This window comes from Ursus arctos, unplaced genomic scaffold, assembly GCF_023065955.2.
Source record: "Ursus arctos isolate Adak ecotype North America unplaced genomic scaffold, UrsArc2.0 scaffold_20, whole genome shotgun sequence".
NCBI classification, from domain to species: domain Eukaryota; kingdom Metazoa; phylum Chordata; class Mammalia; order Carnivora; family Ursidae; genus Ursus; species Ursus arctos.
In genome coordinates this window covers 51624700-51643497 of record NW_026622875.1, presented here as the reverse complement: position 1 = coordinate 51643497, position 18798 = coordinate 51624700, and the positions used below count along the sequence as shown (strand labels likewise).

General features: G+C 47.4%; 1 protein-coding gene across 7 annotated transcripts in view; it reads left to right on the top strand.

Annotated features, from left to right (window-relative positions):
- The window catches only part of MLH1 (mutL homolog 1), a 43054-nt gene that overhangs the window by 11944 nt on the left and 12312 nt on the right, over positions 1-18798 (top strand). For all 7 annotated transcript variants that reach the window (XR_008960682.1, XM_057316052.1, XM_048216283.2 and 4 more), the window contains exons 7-13: positions 85-127; positions 269-357; positions 2342-2454; positions 4701-4794; positions 5664-5817; positions 12673-13046; positions 14684-14832. Coding sequence is in view for 6 of the 7 variants with exons in the window: in XM_026496703.4 (XP_026352488.2) it covers positions 85-127; positions 269-357; positions 2342-2454; positions 4701-4794; positions 5664-5817; positions 12673-13046; positions 14684-14832 (1016 nt within the window). In the remaining variant the exon portion in view is untranslated. The remainder of the gene's footprint in view (positions 1-84; positions 128-268; positions 358-2341; positions 2455-4700; positions 4795-5663; positions 5818-12672; positions 13047-14683; positions 14833-18798) is intronic.

Sequence of the window (18798 nt, the reverse complement as noted above, 5' to 3'; positions counted from 1 at the left end):
GATTTATTTAACCAATAGGGAGTTCTGTGTTATATTGTGCCTTTGGCCACTCTGCTTACTGTTCTGTTGTCTTTTCTTTGCCAGGTATTCAATACATAATTCAGGCATTAGTTTCTCAGTTAAAAAAGTAAGTGGCGGGATTATAAGGGATGGTTATGTATTAGAAAAAGGGATTTTTTTTTTTAATAGTTCACCTGAGGAGATAAGATTGGGATGTTTTATTCACAACTGTGAGACAGTAAGTTGTATTTTCCATTCTGTTTATCAGCAAGGTGAGACCGTAGCTGACGTTAGGACACTGCCTAATGCCACAACGGTGGACAATATTCGCTCCATCTTTGGAAATGCTGTTAGCCGGTATGTCAGAAATTCATATTTTGAAAAATCTGCGTTCCACGTCTTGGTTTACCATTTTTACATTAATTTGGAATCTGTCAAAGTAGCACCTGCCTTAAGAGTTTGCATTATTGAAATAGGCAGGCTTATTTCCATGGTTCAGACTTGTTTGTGGAGTCATGATTTCAGGGAGCCCATACCTCTTGGGTGCATGCAATCTCCCAGATGCTCTGGCTGTAAATCAGTGTGTTCTCTCTAGTCTCTGTCTTCAGAATAGTCACAGTATAGAAGAATTCTTTCATTTTCCAGCACCCCCTCATTTCCTAATACTTCCCATATTGTCATTTTGGGATTTCACTTATTATTGTTCGACATTTCTTAATTGTCTCCCATATCCTAGGCTTTGTGCAGAAAGTTAAGCATGTAAAGACAAATAAAATATTCCCTGTCCTTAAAGACTTCCCTGTCTGGTGGCGAGCAGATTTCTAAGCGTTACCAAATCTTCATTGTCAGGGAAAGCCTCAGAGGGGAACTTGCCAGTTAGATTCCTCATGGCACTCCCTGTGCAGGCAAAAACCATCATTTCCATCGCAGAGTCCTAGCTAAATCTCAGGACTTTGCAAAGTCCAAAGTGCGCATGTCATAATCTGAGGGGAAAGTGCTAAGGGTCTCTACATGCCAGGCATGGCCTGGATGAGGGGCACATGCAGATGGAGAAGACAGCCCCTGGTTTCCCCTTTTCCAAAAGTCTTAGAAGCAGCAGTAGTCCCAGAGCCCAGTTTTCTACTTCAGAGGACAAATTACTCGTTTCTTTGAGCAAAACCAAGTTCCTAACTAGGGAACAGTCAATTTGCTTTTAATTGCCCTCTTCTTTACTAATTGTTAATGAAGTAAGTTTCTTAAACTGTGTTCCCAGAGCAGAGAGAGAACACTATTGTACCAGGAAACTTGTAAGAGCTTCTTTATTATTTAAAGACTCAGAATTAGTCGTTATGAAATTCCTAGGGACTATAAGAGATTAGAAATCACACAGACCAGCTGTTCCCAAAGGGTGCTTCCAGAACACCGGCCTCTTTAGACATTTTGGAGAAGAAAGGGCTTGCTGGTTTATTGTGTGTGAGAAACACCGCAAGCTGTATTTTCTGCTCAGAGACTCAGAGTGCACATTACTAGTTGACAGCTTCCACCGAACGTTCCGCAAAGACTTAACGAATGCCTACTGTTTGCCGGGTGTGGTGCTGAGAAATCTAGTAGGGCGTAAAGCAGAAATGCTCCTTGCCCTCAGAGGACTCTAATCCAGTTGGAAAGACACATGGAATAATCACACCATTCGTTAGTGATTGTGCTAGATGTCTCAAAGGGAAAACATAAGGCACAACAGGAGAATCTCTCAGGGTCAGGGAGAGGGCTAGTCAGAGAAAGCTCCTTGAAGGAGGAAGCCCAGACATATGAGGGATAAGGAGGAATTAACTAGCTTTCAGTAGCAGCTTTCTGGGCAGAGGGACCCGCACTTGGGAAGATCCTCGGGCAGAGACGAGTGTGGCTTAGGTGCAGACCACCTTTCACCCATTAACTTCACCTCCCCATAAGCACAACCCTGAGGACACCACACTGGTCTGTTGTGGTGCTGTTCACATAGTAAGGGATTCAGTAGAAATGAGCCCTTTTGGAATTTCATCTTTGGGGTTTAGGTACTAAGATACATAAAAGTTTCAGCAAAATACGGTCTCAGAGCTTGGATTTGTCATTATGTCCCAGCAGTCAGAGCAGGGCTTGGCATAGAACATAAGTGCTTGGAAACAGTGACAGGGTGAGTAGGTGGGTGGATGGTGGGGCAGATGGGTGGATGGGTGGGCCCAGAGGGCCTCAACAAGCCAAGTCTTGGGAGTCCTTATTTGAGAGAATTAATTTATGAAGAAGCCCTGATTTTTCCAACACTGATTCTTTATACTGTTCGAATTTTGCATTATTTTCAAGACCCTCAAAATTTCTCTTTTTCAACCAGAGAACTGATAGAAGTTGGGTGTGAGGATAAAACCCTAGCCTTCAAAATGAATGGCTACATATCCAATGCAAATTACTCGGTAAAGAAGTGCATCTTCTTACTCTTCATCAACCGTAAGTAAAAAAAAAAACCATGTGGGGAAGTCTGTCCACAGGGAATTTTATGGGATGGTGGAAAAATTCCGCATCCACAGGTTTGATTACACGCAGGAAGCCCTCAGGCCGAAGTGTGGCTTGATGAGGAAGCATTTATAATTTCTACCTAAGTCTACTCAGCCCTCTGATGTGTGCTCATTGCTGGCTGACTATTGGCAGAGTGTGGTTGTTGCCTCTGGGAGGGGGCATCACAGACCCCTGTGATGCTTGTTCTAGCCTTAGATTAAGAGTCAGCTGTTTGAATCACACAGCAGGACACAGGGAGGGGGTACCTTGGGTGTAGGCAGTGTCATTAGTAAAGAAAGGGAATGTTAAGCCCCTTGGGATTTTTCTTTTTAAAGAATGAGGTATTTATGGTATAATGAGCAGTACGAGAAATCAGGGAGGAAATTAACTAAATGAGTTTGGATTTTTGTCAGATTCCTCTCTGGTCTTTATCTCTCTCTGCAGTCGTATTGTTTTACATGATTGCTGCTTGTTGAGTAAATACTATTTTGCATTCTGTTTCTTTTTACTTAATTGCTCATAGTATGGTTTTGAGAAAGTGTGACAGGAGAGCCACAATGGATCTGATTCAGTTTTTAATTTCCCAGCCAGAAATGTGTCACGCATCTTGCCATTCGTTCAGTACTTATATTTTTGTCATACAGATCCATTACCTTTATTGTTCAAAGCAATTTGTAGTTAGTTTATAGTTTTGTTGGCTTGCTATGGAAAATGGTATATTCCCCTGTTCCGTTTATAATGATAAGCCGGCCAGAAGTGTCCCAGATTATACATGTTTTACAGCAGTTTTCCAGGCCATATATAAACAGGAAAGAGGGAGTCAATATTTTATAGACACAGTCTGTTAAACTGATCTATATTATATTAGTGGGGGTTTTTTTCCTACTCCATTAAGAAGGACTTAAGCCTGATCTATAATAAATCTGGCTTTAATCAAGGCTCAGAAATGTTTTTCACTTGTTTTTCTAACCATGAAGAATATTGCTTTGTGACACATGTGTTGGCTACAGAATAGACGCGCAGAAATCAGTGTAAGTTCCGTATGCGGAGCCCGTCTGTGCAGCTGGTGAGCTGTTTACCCCATGGGCTCTGCATCAGTGTTAGCGAGTCTGGTCAGTGAACCAAGTTGCCAGTAGCATAGAGGTCAGACTCTAGGTTATGATCATCCAGTTACCTCCATGCCGTGCGCTGTCACGGCGGTGAGGAAAAGGTGGTGGGAAAAGGAACACTCCTTTGGCATGTCTCCAGTCCTGAAATCGCAGCAGAGGGGCTCTGGCCATCCCCTTGTCAGGTGCCCACACCTGCTTCAGGCTGCATGCTCAGGGCACGTGTCACTAAGTACAGCGCCCTTGTTGAGGGCCCACGGAGGTGGTGAGCACTCGGAAAATAATGGTCTCCTCATTGATAAGATCACAGGCTCTCTTCCCATTGGAAATAAAACCATAGGACATATCCTTGGCTACACCGACGCAGGAGAACAGACCACCAGGAGGTCACCTATCTGGGGAGACAGGAGGGCTGTGTTTTCTGAAAATAGGTTTTCCTCTGATTTTTGTCATGTCTCTCCCAGCTTTTAGTGTTTTCTACCCCCTTCAACCGTGTCTCATTTCCTAAATTACATACATACATCAAATATTTGTACTGCCTGAAGTGTCTGGAAAACTCTTTCTTACCCTCATTGCTCAGTTGGGATACCCCACTGTTGGAATCCCCCTGGGCAGAGTTGGTCGCTCCATCCTCCCACCACTTAGCACACACATCTCTTGGGGTGCTTACCCCCTCGAACTGGAGTTTATGTAGTCACCAGCTTATTGTCCCTCAGCCCATGGCATATGTGATAGGCAGCCAGTGTGTATGTGCAGCGTGAAAAGTCTGAGAGCTGACGGCACGCTGCCCACCATGCCCGGCAAGGGCAAAGGTAGTCCTTCCGGGCTGACTGAGGGAAGGGAAGCAGGGAGGCAGAACTTATTGCCCTCCCATGTTCCTGTGACTTGGCTGAGAGGAGAAAGCCCGAAGCCCAGAGCCAGTTGCTGGTGGATGGTGACACATTAAAAGAGGCCTTTCTTTCCTAGGGTCTGCTGTGGAAGTCTCTCCAGAAGTGTTTTTCCTGAGTGATTTCATGGCATGGTATGAATGTGCACCTGTTACCTCTCTCTTCAGGATAGTTTTGAGCTGGTTACTTTCCTTTTATTTTCTAGATCGTCTGGTAGAGTCAACTTCCTTAAGAAAAGCCATTGAAACAGTGTATGCAGCATATTTGCCCAAAAACACACACCCATTCCTGTACCTCAGGTAAGGCATCACCGGGCTCCTCACCAGAGACTCACAAGGAATACATTCTGTCCAGCTGTCCTCTTTGAAAGAGGTGGGCTGGCTCATAGCTCCAGCAGAGCGAATCCCATCCTCCACTGGCGAAAGGACGTTCTGTCCTTTCTCACAGGTGAAGGGCACAGTTTGCCTTCGTTTACTCACTCACCCAGCAGAGTCTCACTGAGGGCCTCCCATGTGCCAGCCACCGTGCTGCCGAAACAAAGGTGAATGACGGATCTTGTCCCCTACCTGGCAGAGAAACCTGTTCCTCCTCCACGGTCCCTCCAGTGCCCTCTCCTGACACAGATTCACGTTGTGGTCACGGGGTAAGCAGTGGAAGATGGTTGTAGAGCTGAGGCAGTCAGGTGATAGCTGGCACGGCCTCGAAACTGACTCTTACAGTACATTTTGGTAATAGAACATTCTCTCACGTGTGTTCTTATTTTGATCCTCATAATACTGAAAATTACCTAGGGAACAGGTTCATGGTTACAGATGAGAAAACCCATCCAGACGGGTTAAGTGACTTGCCCCAGGTCACACAATAAGAAATTCTACTAGTTCCGGAGTGATGGTAACAGCCGATGTATCATAAATGTGCCAGGTACACGCAGTGTGCTTTGCATGAATTTAAGCCCCACCACAAGTATATCCGCTTTACAGATGAGGAGACTGAGGCACAGAAAGATAATGTCACTGACCCCAGGCTACACAGCTTCGGAATCCAGGTCGCTCAGACTTGACCCTAAAGTTTTGACCACTGTGTCATTTGAACCCCCCAAGCCTGCTGGTGAGAATTGTTTTCCCTGTTCTCTACCACCCGACATAATTGTTTGCTTTCCTTCCTCCAGCTTAGACATCAGCCCCCAGAACGTGGACGTCAATGTACACCCCACAAAGCATGAAGTTCACTTCCTGCACGAGGACAGCATCCTGGAGCGGGTGCAGCAGCACATTGAGAGCAAGCTCCTGGGCTCCAACTCCTCCAGGATGTACTTCACCCAGGTCAGGGCGCTTGCTGTCCAGCTCTGGCTCTGGCGCTTTCCCCACCACCTGAAAATGTGGCCCGTCAGACACGAGAGCCCAGAGTTTTGCTTGTTGCTTTAGGACTGTCTTTCCAAGGATTACTTAGATAGTTTTCCTTTGGTAACATCTCCTTTTCTGAACATAACCATGAAAGTATTATGTTATCCCTGGGCCTGGAGTCATGGGGCCTGCGGCCTCACTCTCTCTCCATTTAAGACCTTAGACTGGCTTCTCGGGAAAACAAGCTGTCTGAAACAGAATAGGACACCTCTTTCATGCATTCGTCTTTCCTGGGGATGTTCAGGAGGAGGCTGAGTCCACATGCACAGGGCAGAGTGGAGGGGTGGGATCCTGGGAGGCAGTGGGACAGTGGGAGGAGCAGGGCGTTTCGTGTCAGACGGGCCTGGGTGCCACCATGTGACTAACCTTCCCACGTCTCCATGTCTCCCTCGGTGAGGACTGAACTGGTCATCCTCACCTCTGAGGGTGGGGACAAACAGTAGGTGGAAGTGTCTGATGCAGGGCCTGGCACTATCCACCTTATTATAATTACCCAGGTTCTAAGTGCTTATAATTCTAAGCTACTTCAAGCTCTCCGGGGCCTCTGTTTTCCCATCTATAAAATAAATAGGTAGATAATACGATCTCCAGTGTCTCATCCCAGTTCTGACATGATGTGTTTCTAGGCAGCACATGGTGAGGGTGTGTTCAGAGCACAACAGACCCCAGAACCACAGAAACGGAAATATCCCCCTCTAAATAAAATATCTCCCTCTCTAAAAAAAAAAAGCAGGGGGTGGGGCTCCTGGGTGACTCGGTTAAGCATCTGACTCTGGATTTCAGCTCAGGTCATGATCTCAGGATTGTGGGATTGAGCCCTGCATCGGGCTCTGCACTGGGCGTGGAGCCTGCTTAAGATTCTCTCTCCCTCTCCCTCTGCTCCTCCTCCCCCCTAAAAAAGAAAAGAAAGAAAAAAATAAATGGAAGCACCGGGCCCTGCAAGCAGAGAATGGGCTTCTTCGCAGAGAAGTTCCTACTTCGCAGAAAACCTTTTAAGTTCCCAGGCCAGTGAATGCTTCCCATAGGAACCTTCACAGAACACCCCTCGCCGGGAGGGCATGGGCACAAAGCAGTGAAAGCAAATGCCGTGGGGGCAGCCCCACCACCGCTGGGGCCCAGGCAGTGACGTGGGCAGTGAGTCCACGCAGGTCGCTACGGATGCCACCTGGAAGGTGTATGTGGCAGGTGGGCAGAAGGAAGTTCTCCCTGAACCAGCCCTCAGTCTTCTTTTAGGTTTGCTGGTGCCCTGGTGCCACGTGAGCCTTGAGTCTGTGGAGGTAAGGGGTGCACAAATCCCTGCAGTGCCGGTGGTTGAGGGGACGATGCACGTGCTACAGGGCTGGTGGGCCTGGTGTGCGTGGGTCAGGCTCTCAGGGCAGTGGGTGACACACAGGGAGTGCTCAGTCACCGTGAGCTGGTTTATATCTGTTGCTGTCCCTCGTCCTCTGCTTCTGCTGCAGACATGCACGGGGACCCTCCTGTGGGCGAGCCCCTGTTGGCCACTTGGGGATGCATGGCTGCTGGTTCCTGCCTTCGCAGAGGCCCTCCCGGGCTCCCGGGCTCCTGGGCTCCTGGAGAATACATCCCATGAGAGAGAGAGGAAAGGAGGGACTCAGGAGGGGGTGGGGGTAGGCTCCTATCCCAGACTTGGGCAGTCAGGGAAGGGAAGGAAGGGCCTCAGAGGCTGGGACCCCAGGGCTGGGTAAGAGTGAGATGGGTGAAGGGGACAAGGCATAGAAAGAGTATTTCTGGCTGAGGGGCGGTGAGGAAAAGGCCTGAGGGGTCGGGGGGACAGGAGGACATGTGCTCGAGGATCTGAAAGTTCCACGTGGTAGGTCCAGAGTTCACCCTGGCTGCCATCAGGATCACCTGGGAAACAGAAAACACCTTTGCCTGGGCCTTTTCCAAACCAAGAAATCAGTCTCAGGCAGGGGTTGAGGGGGCATCAGTAGTTTTACAATTTTCCCAGGTGCTGTCATGTGCAGTCAGGGGGAGGCCTGAGTGTGCGCCTGGTGGGGAGCTGGCCATGGAGAGGGGAGGCTGCAGAGGTCCTGCCAGGTAGACATTTTCTGTCAGCGTGTTAAGGAGTTTACCCTTTGGTGTGATGGCAATCGAGATCTGATGTGCGTTTTATGAAGAATTCTGTGGTCGCAGTGGGGGAAGGATAGCAACATGGAGGCCCGCAGCTATTTGGGAGAAGCAGTGAGGGGTCTGGCAGAGGAAGTAGCTCCACTCCCAGACGGTTGAAGATCTGGAATTGGCAGGACCTGGGAAAGGTTTGGCTGGCAGGGAGCAGAACAGGCTCAAAGTACGAGGTGAAAATGAGGAGCACATTGTCTGGGCCAGAGTGGTTATCCCTTGCTCTGTCTTAGCTGAGATTAAAAAAAAAAAAAAGATTTGCCAGAGGTCCTGGAGTGTGTCCATGGCTGCACTGGGGAAGGAACTTCTCACCTTCCTCTGTGTCTTTATTTTGCATAAGTCAGATTCATTTAGTGAGCTTACACTGTAATTTCCCATAGAATTCTGCATAGTCCTGACCCATGTGTCTTCAGAAGGAAAGTGTGTTTCTGGATCAGACTGCCTGCCTCTGTTGGTGCAGTGGCACAAGCTTTGGAGCATTGCTGTGGGTAGTGGGATCCAAACTCAGAGCTGTCCCCACTCCTCTGGGGACATCAGAATATCTTCTGTCCTATTCCCCAGCTGTGTCTTGCACGATACTGCCCGGGGCCTACAGCACAAGCCCTGGTTTGCAATGAAACCATTTGGTATAGAAATCAGGAAGCCTAGGGGCTCTGGGGGTTTGTGGCAGCTCCATCCTGTTGGACAAGGTGTTTCACTTTTCTGGACTTTAAAATTACTATCTGCAAAGTAGTTCTGTTAAGAGCCCTGGACAGTCAAAAATCTGACTCTGCAAAACTTTAACTCCTGTTAGCCTACTGTTGATCAGAAGTCTTACCAATAACATAAATAGTCGACTAACACGTATTTTGTATATGTGCTATACACTGTACTTTTACAATAAAGTAATGCAGGAAAAAAACTTACTAAGAAAATCACAAGGAAGAGAAAATACATTCACAGCACTGTGTTGGGAAGATTCTGCATGTAAGCGGACCCATGGCATTCACCTCTGCTCTGTTCAAGGGCCAGCTGTACTCACTTCATTGGCCTGTGTGTGCTGCAAGTGCTTTACATTGTCCATGAAGGGAGGTTTTTCCTTTTTAGCAGATTTGCTACTTTATTTAACTGTTTATTATTTAGCTCATTATTGACTCTAAGTACACATGAAAGTACGTACTACACAAACGGTCCACGTACCTGTCACCCAGCTTCAACAAGCATCAGCATTTTGCCGTATTTGTTTTCTCTTTCCCTTTCTCACTTGGGATTAGGGAAAAAAGTGGTGGTTTTTGTTTGTTTTTTACTTTTTTTTAATTTAAATTCAATTATCCAACATATCATTAGTTTTTGATGCAATGTTCAAGTGATTCATTAGTTGCGGGTAACACCCAGTGCTCATCACATAACCTGCCCTCCTTAATGCCTGTCACCCAGTTACCCCATCTCACCACCATCCTCCCTTTCCACGATCCTCAGTTTGGTTCCCAGAGTCAACAGTCTCTCATGGTTTGTCTCCCTCTCGGATTTCTTCCCATTCAGTTTTCCCTCCCGCTATGGTCCTCTGTGCTATTCTTTATATTCCACATGTGAGTGAAACCATATGATAATTGTGTTTCTCTGATTGCTTTATTTCACTTAACACAATACTCTCCAGTTCCATCCATGTTGATGTAAATGGTGGGTATTCATCCTTTCTGATGACTGAGTGATATTCCATTGTATATATGGACCACATCTTCTTTATCCATTCATCTGTTGAAGGACATCTCGGCTCCTTCCACAGTTTGGCTATTATGGACATTGCTGCTGTGAACATTGGGGTGCATGTGCCCCTTCTTTTCACCACATCTGTATCTTTTGGGTAAATACTCAGTAGAGCAATTGTTGGGTCGTAACGTAGCTCTATTTTTAACTTCTTGAGGAAGCCCCGTACTGTTTTCCAGAGTGGCTGCACCAACTTGCACTCCCACCAACAATGTAAGAGGGTTCCCCTTTCTCCACATCATCGCCAACATCTGTTGTTCCCTGTCTTGTTAATTTTAGCCATTCTAACTGGTATGAGGTGGTATCTCATTGTGGTTTTGATTTGTATTTCCCTGATGGCAAGTGATGTGAAGCATTTTTTAAAAAATTTATTTTAGAGAGAGAGCACAAACGGGAGGAGCAGAGAGAGAGAATCTCAAGCAGACTCTGCACTGAGCATGGAGCCCGATGTGGGGCTTGATCTCACAACCCTGAGATCATGACCTGAGGTGAAACCAAGAGTCAGACACTTAACCAACCATGCCACCCAGGCGCCCCAAGGGAAAGGAATATTTTAAAGCTCATTTAAGGGACTTACTTTTTTCTCTGGTATTTTATATGTGTTTAAAAAAATTTTTTTTTAAGATTTTATTTATTTGACAGAGTGAGATAGCCGGCGAGAGAGGGAACAGAAGCAGGGGGAGTGGGAGAGGAAGAAGCAGGCTCCCAGCGGAGGAGCCCGATGTAGGGCTCAATCCCGGGTTGCCGGGATCACGCCCTGAGCCAAAGTCAGACACTTAACAACTGCACCACCTAGGCGCCCCTAAAATATTTTTTTCTTATATAATCACAATTGTCTTTTTTTATACATAACAAAATTAATAGTAATATCATTTAATATCTAGTCCATATTCAAATGTCCCAACTGTCCAAAAAAGATCCTTTTATTAAGTAGCTTCATTCAAATATATATTCAGTTAAGTTCCACTCACTGTATTTAGTTGTTGTCTTTTAAATCTCTTTTAAAAAAGTCTCTTTGAAACCAGAAAAGTCCCTGTACACTTTTTTGTTGTTCTTACTGGCTTTTTCTAAAGGCTTCCTATAGAATAATGCACATTTCTCTTTGGCTGACTGCTTCTTCTTAGTGTCATTTAACTTGTTCTAATCCTCCACATTTCCTGTAAGCTGGGAATTCCTATAAACTGGCATGATTACATTCAGATTTATGAATGAGATTTCTGTGTGAGAATTCTTGATAGATGATGCCATGTACTGTCTGTCATGCCCCAGCAGGAGGCGCATACTGACTTGTTACGTCATTTTGGTGCTAAGACTCCTCCATGGGTTCAGCTGGTGCTAGCTGTTTCCTTCATTGTCAAGTTTCCCAGGAATATTTAGCTTAATGGTTTCACCATTCACTGATGACCATTACCTGAATCAGTTTTTTTACTAGGATTGCTAGATTATGATTTTCTGATTTTATCATTTTCTCTATATTAATTATAATTCTTCTGTATACAGTAACTTTTCCTCGTTTGTTAGAACTTTTTGGTTATCCTAAAATACAGTTCACACTAGAAAGTAAGGGTAAATGCTGAGTTCTGTCCCTTTAATTATCAGTTTGCAAAGGAATGAGTTGACGTCCTAGTGATCTCCAGGGATGTTTAATGACTTTGTGCTCTCTTTCTCTTTCCCTCTCCCTCTCCATCTTTTTCTTTTTCTCTTAATATTTTATCATAGCTGTTAACAAAACAATATAATTTAGTTCATGATAGTCATTTTTCTTTTAGATCCTGAAATTATCCCATCTTAGACCAACAAAAGCCCTTTCAAACTAGTGCTCTTGTCCTTTTGACCCAATTCCATTAGTCTTTGATGGTTTCCTTGTTTCTGGCAAGAGAAGATGTTGTAGGCTCACCCTGTACTTGCCCAGCCCAGGCCCTGGAATTGGCCATTTCTCCAAGGAACTCTGGTGTATTTTAGTGGGGATGGTATTTAGAGACTATAATCTGGGATTGGGGGTCCTTATTGCTGCTGGCTGGTCATTGGCTTTAGGCCTTTCCAGTGGACAGAGCTAGGAAATCTGTATATCTAAAAACAGACAAAATAGTGGCTGCCAGGAACTGGTAGGGAGGGGAGAATGGTGAGTTATTGCTTCATGGGTACAAAGTTTCAGTTTGGAACTTTGAAAAAGTTCTAGAGATAGATAGTGGTGATGGTTGCACAATGATGTGACATACTTAATGCCACAGAGCTGTACACTTAAAAATGGTTAAATGACAAATTTCGCGTATATTTTACTACAATAAAAAATGAAATCCTCTTATGGCAGCAAAAAATATGAGCACTTTACACTAGTATTCCCCATTTTCAAACCAATTTTAAAATTGTGAGGATTTTTCTGAATTTTTGCATTTTTACTGGTGCATCTTTTAGACTTCAAGTTTTGGTCAGAATTGAGTCTATATTAGTATTTCTGTAACGATGATTATACTAGTTCTAGCTTCTTTCTCCAGTGCTGCTCCACTTTGGGGTCTGGACTTCTTTTTTTTATTTCTTCTTATTTAAAGATTTTATTTTTTTAACTGATCTCTACACCCACTTTGGGGCTCAAACTTAACAACCCCAAGATCAAGAGTCACCTGCTGTACCAACTGAGGCAGCCAGGTGCCCCTGGGACCTGGACATTTATTTCATATTCTGAATTGTCCCACTGCCGCCTTTTTTTTTTTTTCCAGAGAGATTCTATTTTATTGAAACATATAGGACAGAATATAGAAAGGGTTCAGCAAAAACATAAAGTGAATCATACATTACATAAATGCCATTGAGCTTAAAAAATCACAGTGGCTAGGAATCTTATTTATTTAAAAAAAATTTTTTAACCCACTACCTTCTTTTTTAACATAGACTTTACTACCAGGTCTTGCTGGCCCCTCTGTGGAGGTGGTTAAATCCACAACGGGTGTGACCCCCTCATCTACTGGAAGTGGCGACAAGGTCTATGCCCACCAGATGGTCCGCACAGATTCACGGGAACAGAAGCTCGATGCCTTTCTGCAGCCCATGAGCAAGGCTCTGTCCAGTCAGCCTCAGGCCATTGTCCCAGAAGACAGGACTGATGCTTCCAGTGGTGGGGCTGGGCAGCAAGATGAGGAAATGCTTGAACTCCCAGAGCCTGCTCAAGTGGCTGCCACAAATCAGGGCACGGAGGTGGATGTGACAGAGGGGACCTCGGAAACGTCAGAGAAGAGAGGGCCCTCTTCCAGCCCAGGCAACCCCAGGTATGGACTTTGGGAGGAGTGCACCTGCCTCTGCTGTTCTTTCCTGAAACCGCCTCTGGCTTGACTTGGCATGAACCACCTGCAGCTTCTCTCTGCCTGACCCGCCCTCTGCCTCCAATGGGACAGTGCTCTGCCTTTGACTATGGCTTGAGAGCCCCCCACTCAGTGGCCTTTGAGATATTTTAAATGTCCATGGTTCCAAGCATGAGTTAAACACACATCAGGAAAAAAAAGTAAGATTTATCTTTTATTTTTAGTACTGGATTTTGATAATGCCTCAATAGCAGAGGAGGCTAGAGAGAACCCTGAAATATCCAGAGGATTTTCCCTCATCCCACTCAAGGCTGCTTCCACTCCTCTCAGGAAAAACACATTTTTCTCAGTTCAGATTATAAAGGCCCTGAAGCCCACGGGCTGGAGGTGAGAGCGGGAGAAGGGCGGTTGGCAGCAGCGGCTGTCATTTCCCTGCCTTCGAAGGACATGCTCCGCAGGCTCCCCAGGGGTGCGGCACTGAGCCCAGGCGGATGCCCCTTCCCCAGCGGGCTCGGGCACAGCGCCTGGGCTCAGGGGGAAGGTGCTCTCCCAGGGCTACGCACCTGCCTGGCCCCGGAACCCCAGTGCTAAGCGGCCATTGGGTTTTGGACGAGTTACTTGATTCCAGTTTGCTTGTTGCCAAGTCAGTCTAGCAAGACAACGTGTTGGGGTGTCTCCAGGGAATAATCAGGGGTGCTGCCACCTGTGGGGAACCCAGTGTGTGTTGGATACTTTACCTGCACTATCTCGTGTTGTGCTCTTAGCAGCCCTGCAGGGCAGGGTTACGTGTCTCTTTGTCACTGGGGGAAGTAACACCACCAGCTCTTTACCACACAGCAGTTGAAAGAAATATCTGAAACCAGAAATGAGATTGTATCACTCCTCAGCTGAAAATCAACGCTTCCCCTTGCATTTGGGTGCACCACCCTGCCCCCCGCTTGAGCCCCCACTTTCCCTCTCCTGCAGGGTCCTTGGCCACACTGTTGTGTGGCTGGCCTGCACTGCCTGAGCTCCCCTGCTTTGTTCTCCCTCCCTGTGCTGAGGGCCTAGGAGGACTGCCTTCTTGTCGCTCAGGCCTCCACTCACGAGTCACCTCTTGCCAGAGGCCCTCTCACTCCTCCATCATCCTGTTGCCTTGTTTACTTTTCTTCTTAGCATTTTCTGCTGCTTCAAAGGATCTTTTTTCTGTGGCTTTCTGACTCTCCAGCTAGAAAGTAAGCGCCGTGAGAGCCGGCACCTTGTCTGTCTGGTGCGTAGCCGTGTGGAGCTGGCGCTGTAACAGTGTCTGATGGAGGACTGAACGGGTGACACTTGGCGAGGTGGGCGCACACGCTCAGGGCCCTGCAGCTGCACCGGGCGAGTGACTCCAGAGGCCTGCTGTGCGCAGGGGCTGGCTGCTGGGGGCTCGGGTCCTCTGATTCACGGGGTGCCAGAGAACAGACCAATCTTGCTAATCTGCCGCCTGCACAAGGACCCCGCCCCAGATGTGCAGAGCCAGCACGAGAAGCTGCTCCCTTTTCCAAAATGCAATACACAAAATTTGGGTGATTTAAAAAAGCTTTCAAGGATAGTCATGATCTGCCGGCTTCTTATCTTCATTGCAGAAAGAGGCCTCGGGAAAGCTCTGATGTGGAAATGGTGGAAGATGATTCCCGAAAGGAAATGACAGCAGCGTGTACCCCTCGGCGGAGGATCATCAACCTCACCAGTGTGCTGAGCCTCCAGGAAGAAATTAACGAGCGGGGACATGAGAGTACGTAAGTGCCGACGTCTGTCGGGGCCTCCAAGGGCCAGAGCTGCTAACGTCAAGTTTTAGGAAATGCAGAAAGTGTTGACAGTAGGGCGGCCGCTGCGGTGTGCTGAGCACGCCTCCCTTTCCTCACCCGCAGCAGCAGCAGCTGAAAGACAATTTTCAGCTGGGAGGGAATGGAAAAAGTAATCTCTGGTTTTAATTATAATTGATCGATATTCTCGCTGAATCCTAGCAGCCAGAGTAAAGGAGTCATTTACATAATTTTCAGTTTGTTTCTTAGTTTAAAGCGGTGTGATGACCCACAAGATTCTAATCTGTGGCCTGAGCGGGGCGTGCTCTTGCTAGAGCAGGCTTTGGAGGGCCCCCAGTGGCTCTCCTGGCACTACCAATTCCGCTGTGTGACCTTAGACTCGTGACTTATCCTTGCTCTGCCTCGGTTTTTCCTCATCTTTAAAACGGGATTGATTTTACCCTTGAAGATGATTGTGCTGATTAGAGAGAAAATAAGTAAAACACTTGTTATAGAGTAAGAAGTCAGTAGATATTTTTATACCCGGAAGACAAAGCCATGAATCAACATCACCTTCCTCAGATACAGCTTTTCAGAATACTTGAGGATAGAGCTCCATTTTGGTCCCGGTTACTTCAAAACCAGCTGATGTGGGTTTAGGAATTAAAGGGGGCTAGTCATGTCCCAGGCACAAACTGCGCAGGGATTGAGGACCAGAACAGCGGCTTGGCCCAAAGAGCCACCCTCACCTGCTGAGTCAGACGGTCATGCTCCAAGCGGAGACAGCACGGCTCCGGGCTCCAGACAGCAGCTCTGCACTTGAGTCTCAGCGGTTTAGTCATGGCCTTTCCATGTTTCATCGGTAACACATTTCCTGATTAAAATAGTTACGTTTCAACCCGCGTCTTAAAATATGACAACGTGGTTAAAGTCCTCAGTGGCTGGGGAGCAGAGCAGGTTAGCACTTTTCACACTAATCCTCCACCTTCTTCTTCTTCTTCTTCTTTTTTTTTTTAAAGATTTTATTTATTTGAGAGAGAGAGCACAAGCTGGGGGGGAGGCATTGGGAGAGGGAGAAGCAGACTCCCCACTGAGCAGGGAGCCCAATGCGGGGCTCCACAGGGGCTCGATCCCAGGACCCGGAGACCCATGACCTGAGCCAAAGACAGATGCTTAACTGACTGAGCCAGCCAGCTGCCCCAGTCCTCCACTTTCTAACGCACTGTTGTGACTCTGTGGCCCCCTACATTTTTCTCTATCCCAGTCACCCCTTGTTTGAACGAATTCAGGAAGGCCTCAGTTTGCCTTTCCTGTTCATTCTCTCTTTTCTCAGCTCTCTGGGCTTTGTCCACATGTGGGCAAAGCCATAGGTGTCTCTACACGTGGGAAGAGTAAAAGCTTCCTGTGACTGAGGTCTGGCCAGCTGTAGAAGTAGCTGCCAGTTGGCCTCCGATTTTTGTTTGCACGAAGATTTGCTCCAGTCGCTCTTTACTTCCGCTTATTGGCTTTCAAGCTGGAAGCTTTTAAAACCGTTTGAAACGTTATAAGAGAGGTGGGCTGTTCCTTGATTTATTTAGCAGGCTTGTTCACAGTAGTTTCAATTGACAGCCTCCCTCAGATTTGGAGTTTACGGAGTTTTCCTTGAGGGCTTGTATCCCTTATGTAAATTGGCTATTTAAAGTTAGAGTTTTGAGAAATTTCTGACTAGTTGCACACTATTTTCAGTGCAGTGTCAAGCTAACCTGAGTCAAGTTGGATCAGGTTTGGAGTCCATTGCTGAGGCTCAGATGATGAATCTCAATGTTCCCAAACTGTGTATTTGTACATGTTATCTCATTTAAATCTAGAATCAACTTGTGAGGGAGGCAGGCAGCTGCTGTTACCTGTTTTGAAGGTGAGGACATGAAATGGAAGATGGAGAGGACAGGAGTGGACAGATGAGTTAGAACATCCCAGCAGTCAGAAACAGGCCCAGGGACACACGTCACCGAGGGCGGATGGTGACTGACACGGTCTGCACACGAGGTGGCTGGCCCAGGACTCAGAGGCTAAACAAACCAGCTGCTCTAGGGGGCAGGTGCCCTTTGTGATTTGATCCCCGCCACCGAGGCTGGTTTTTCAGACGCGCCGGTGTAGGGTCTCACAGAAGGTGTGGTGGCTTTCGTGTGGGAGTGGAGTGAGCCGGACGGGCTCTGCGGAAGCTCCTGCCAGCTACACCATTCCCTCACCTAGCAGAAATGGGTTCACCTTTTTAGGGCATTATTTTCCTGCTCCACAGCATGATAGCACTGCTTCAGCCCTTACCGGGCCCTTGCGATGAACACCTGAGATCCCTCGTGCGTGCCTCGTCAGCTCAGGCCTCTGTCCACGGGATGGGGCCTTGGGTCCTGCCCACTAGCGCGTACTTTAGCCCCGTGGCCCCAGGTCGGGGAAGCTGCTTGTCTTCGAGGTGAATGCTGTCCAGGGATTTCCCTGGAGCTCAGATTTGGTGAGGTAGGCCACTTCCCTTAACAGACCAGCAGCCCGGCTGCTCCCCCGCAGGGACTGGCCGCGCCCCAGCCCAGGAGAGAAGTAAGGGATGCTCTCCTTGTACCCACGTTCCTCGTTGTGCTCATTTGTGTGGTTTTATTCAATCGGTGTGTTGTCTGTGCAGGGATCGTGTCTGTCACACTGAGTGCATCACCCTCGGTGTCCACAGGGGGCCTGGCAGGTGGACTCCGTAAGTATTTGCTGAAGCAGTGTGTACATGATTGAGAGCAGTTGCCCGGGAGGTGAACCTTTCTTCTACAGGATGTCGAAGTTGAACACTCAACCAGGCACCTCTCTCGAGTGTGCTGGATCTCCCCAGCCCTGGTGGGCAAATGCGGGACATTTTTGGCCCGGTATCCAGTCAGTTCCGAGGAATTAGGCTCATCTCAGATTAATAATGACTGAATGTACTTGCAAATCTCATAATTTTGATCTACTAATGAATGAGGACAAGGAATATTGTAATTTTTTTGCTATCATTTGAATGTGAACGTGTTTAACATTTTACCCACTATTTTATTTTTTTTCCCTTGGTCTTTGGGCAACGGTCCTGGGTGTCAGTGTTCATACTTTTATATGGCTTGTCCTCAGGTGATCATTTTGGTACATGAAATCAGGTTGGCAAACATCTGTCAAGTATGCTATCTGCACAGAATGCCCGGGGCTGGGTGCTGAGGCAGAGGGAGAGGTGAATGAGCCCTGCCGTACAGGATTCCGCCGTGGTTTGGGCAGTGGTTAGTAAGTAGCTGGCTTCCGCAGCAGGTAAAATGAAAGCTACTCTGTAATGGAGGTAGAAGGCCACACCAGTGGCGCTCAGGGTGAGAGCTGCCGGGATGGCTTTTGGCTCATCTGGGGCGGCGGCCAGAGGCCGTGCCCGCGGGGGCTCCCGCCAGGCGGTCCGGTAGGGCGCTGAGCTTCTGCTCCGCACACGGCCATGAAGAACCAGAGCACCCGGCGCGCTTCCTTCGCTTTGGCTTTACTTGCTCCTTCTCAGAAAAACAGGCCGAGCGAGACCCAGGACCTCCATTGGGAGCCCAGCTGTGTGGTTGGGCTTTGAAGCACAGAAGGATCTTGTCCCATTTTGCTGCTGGCGAAACGGCAGGGAGATGCCCACAGACTTGGGATGCTGGGGAGGTATTTAGAGGAGGGATGAAAGAGAGGTTCTTGAGGTCCTGATACATTGTGAAGAGCTCCAAGTGGTGGGAAGAAAAGTCCCGCCTGGATGAAAGAGTGACTCTGGAAGGCCCGCACCAAGCCAGCAGCCGCCTCCCTTCCCCACCCAGGCTGGCAGGGCTGCACCTCGGTAGCTAGGATGCGTCAGAGGGCTCTATGAAAAATCTGTATGGAAAAATCTCTGACCCTTTTTTTAGTGGATTACACTGCTTTCTCTTTCCTCCAGTGCCTCATTATTCAAGATTATTCGATGT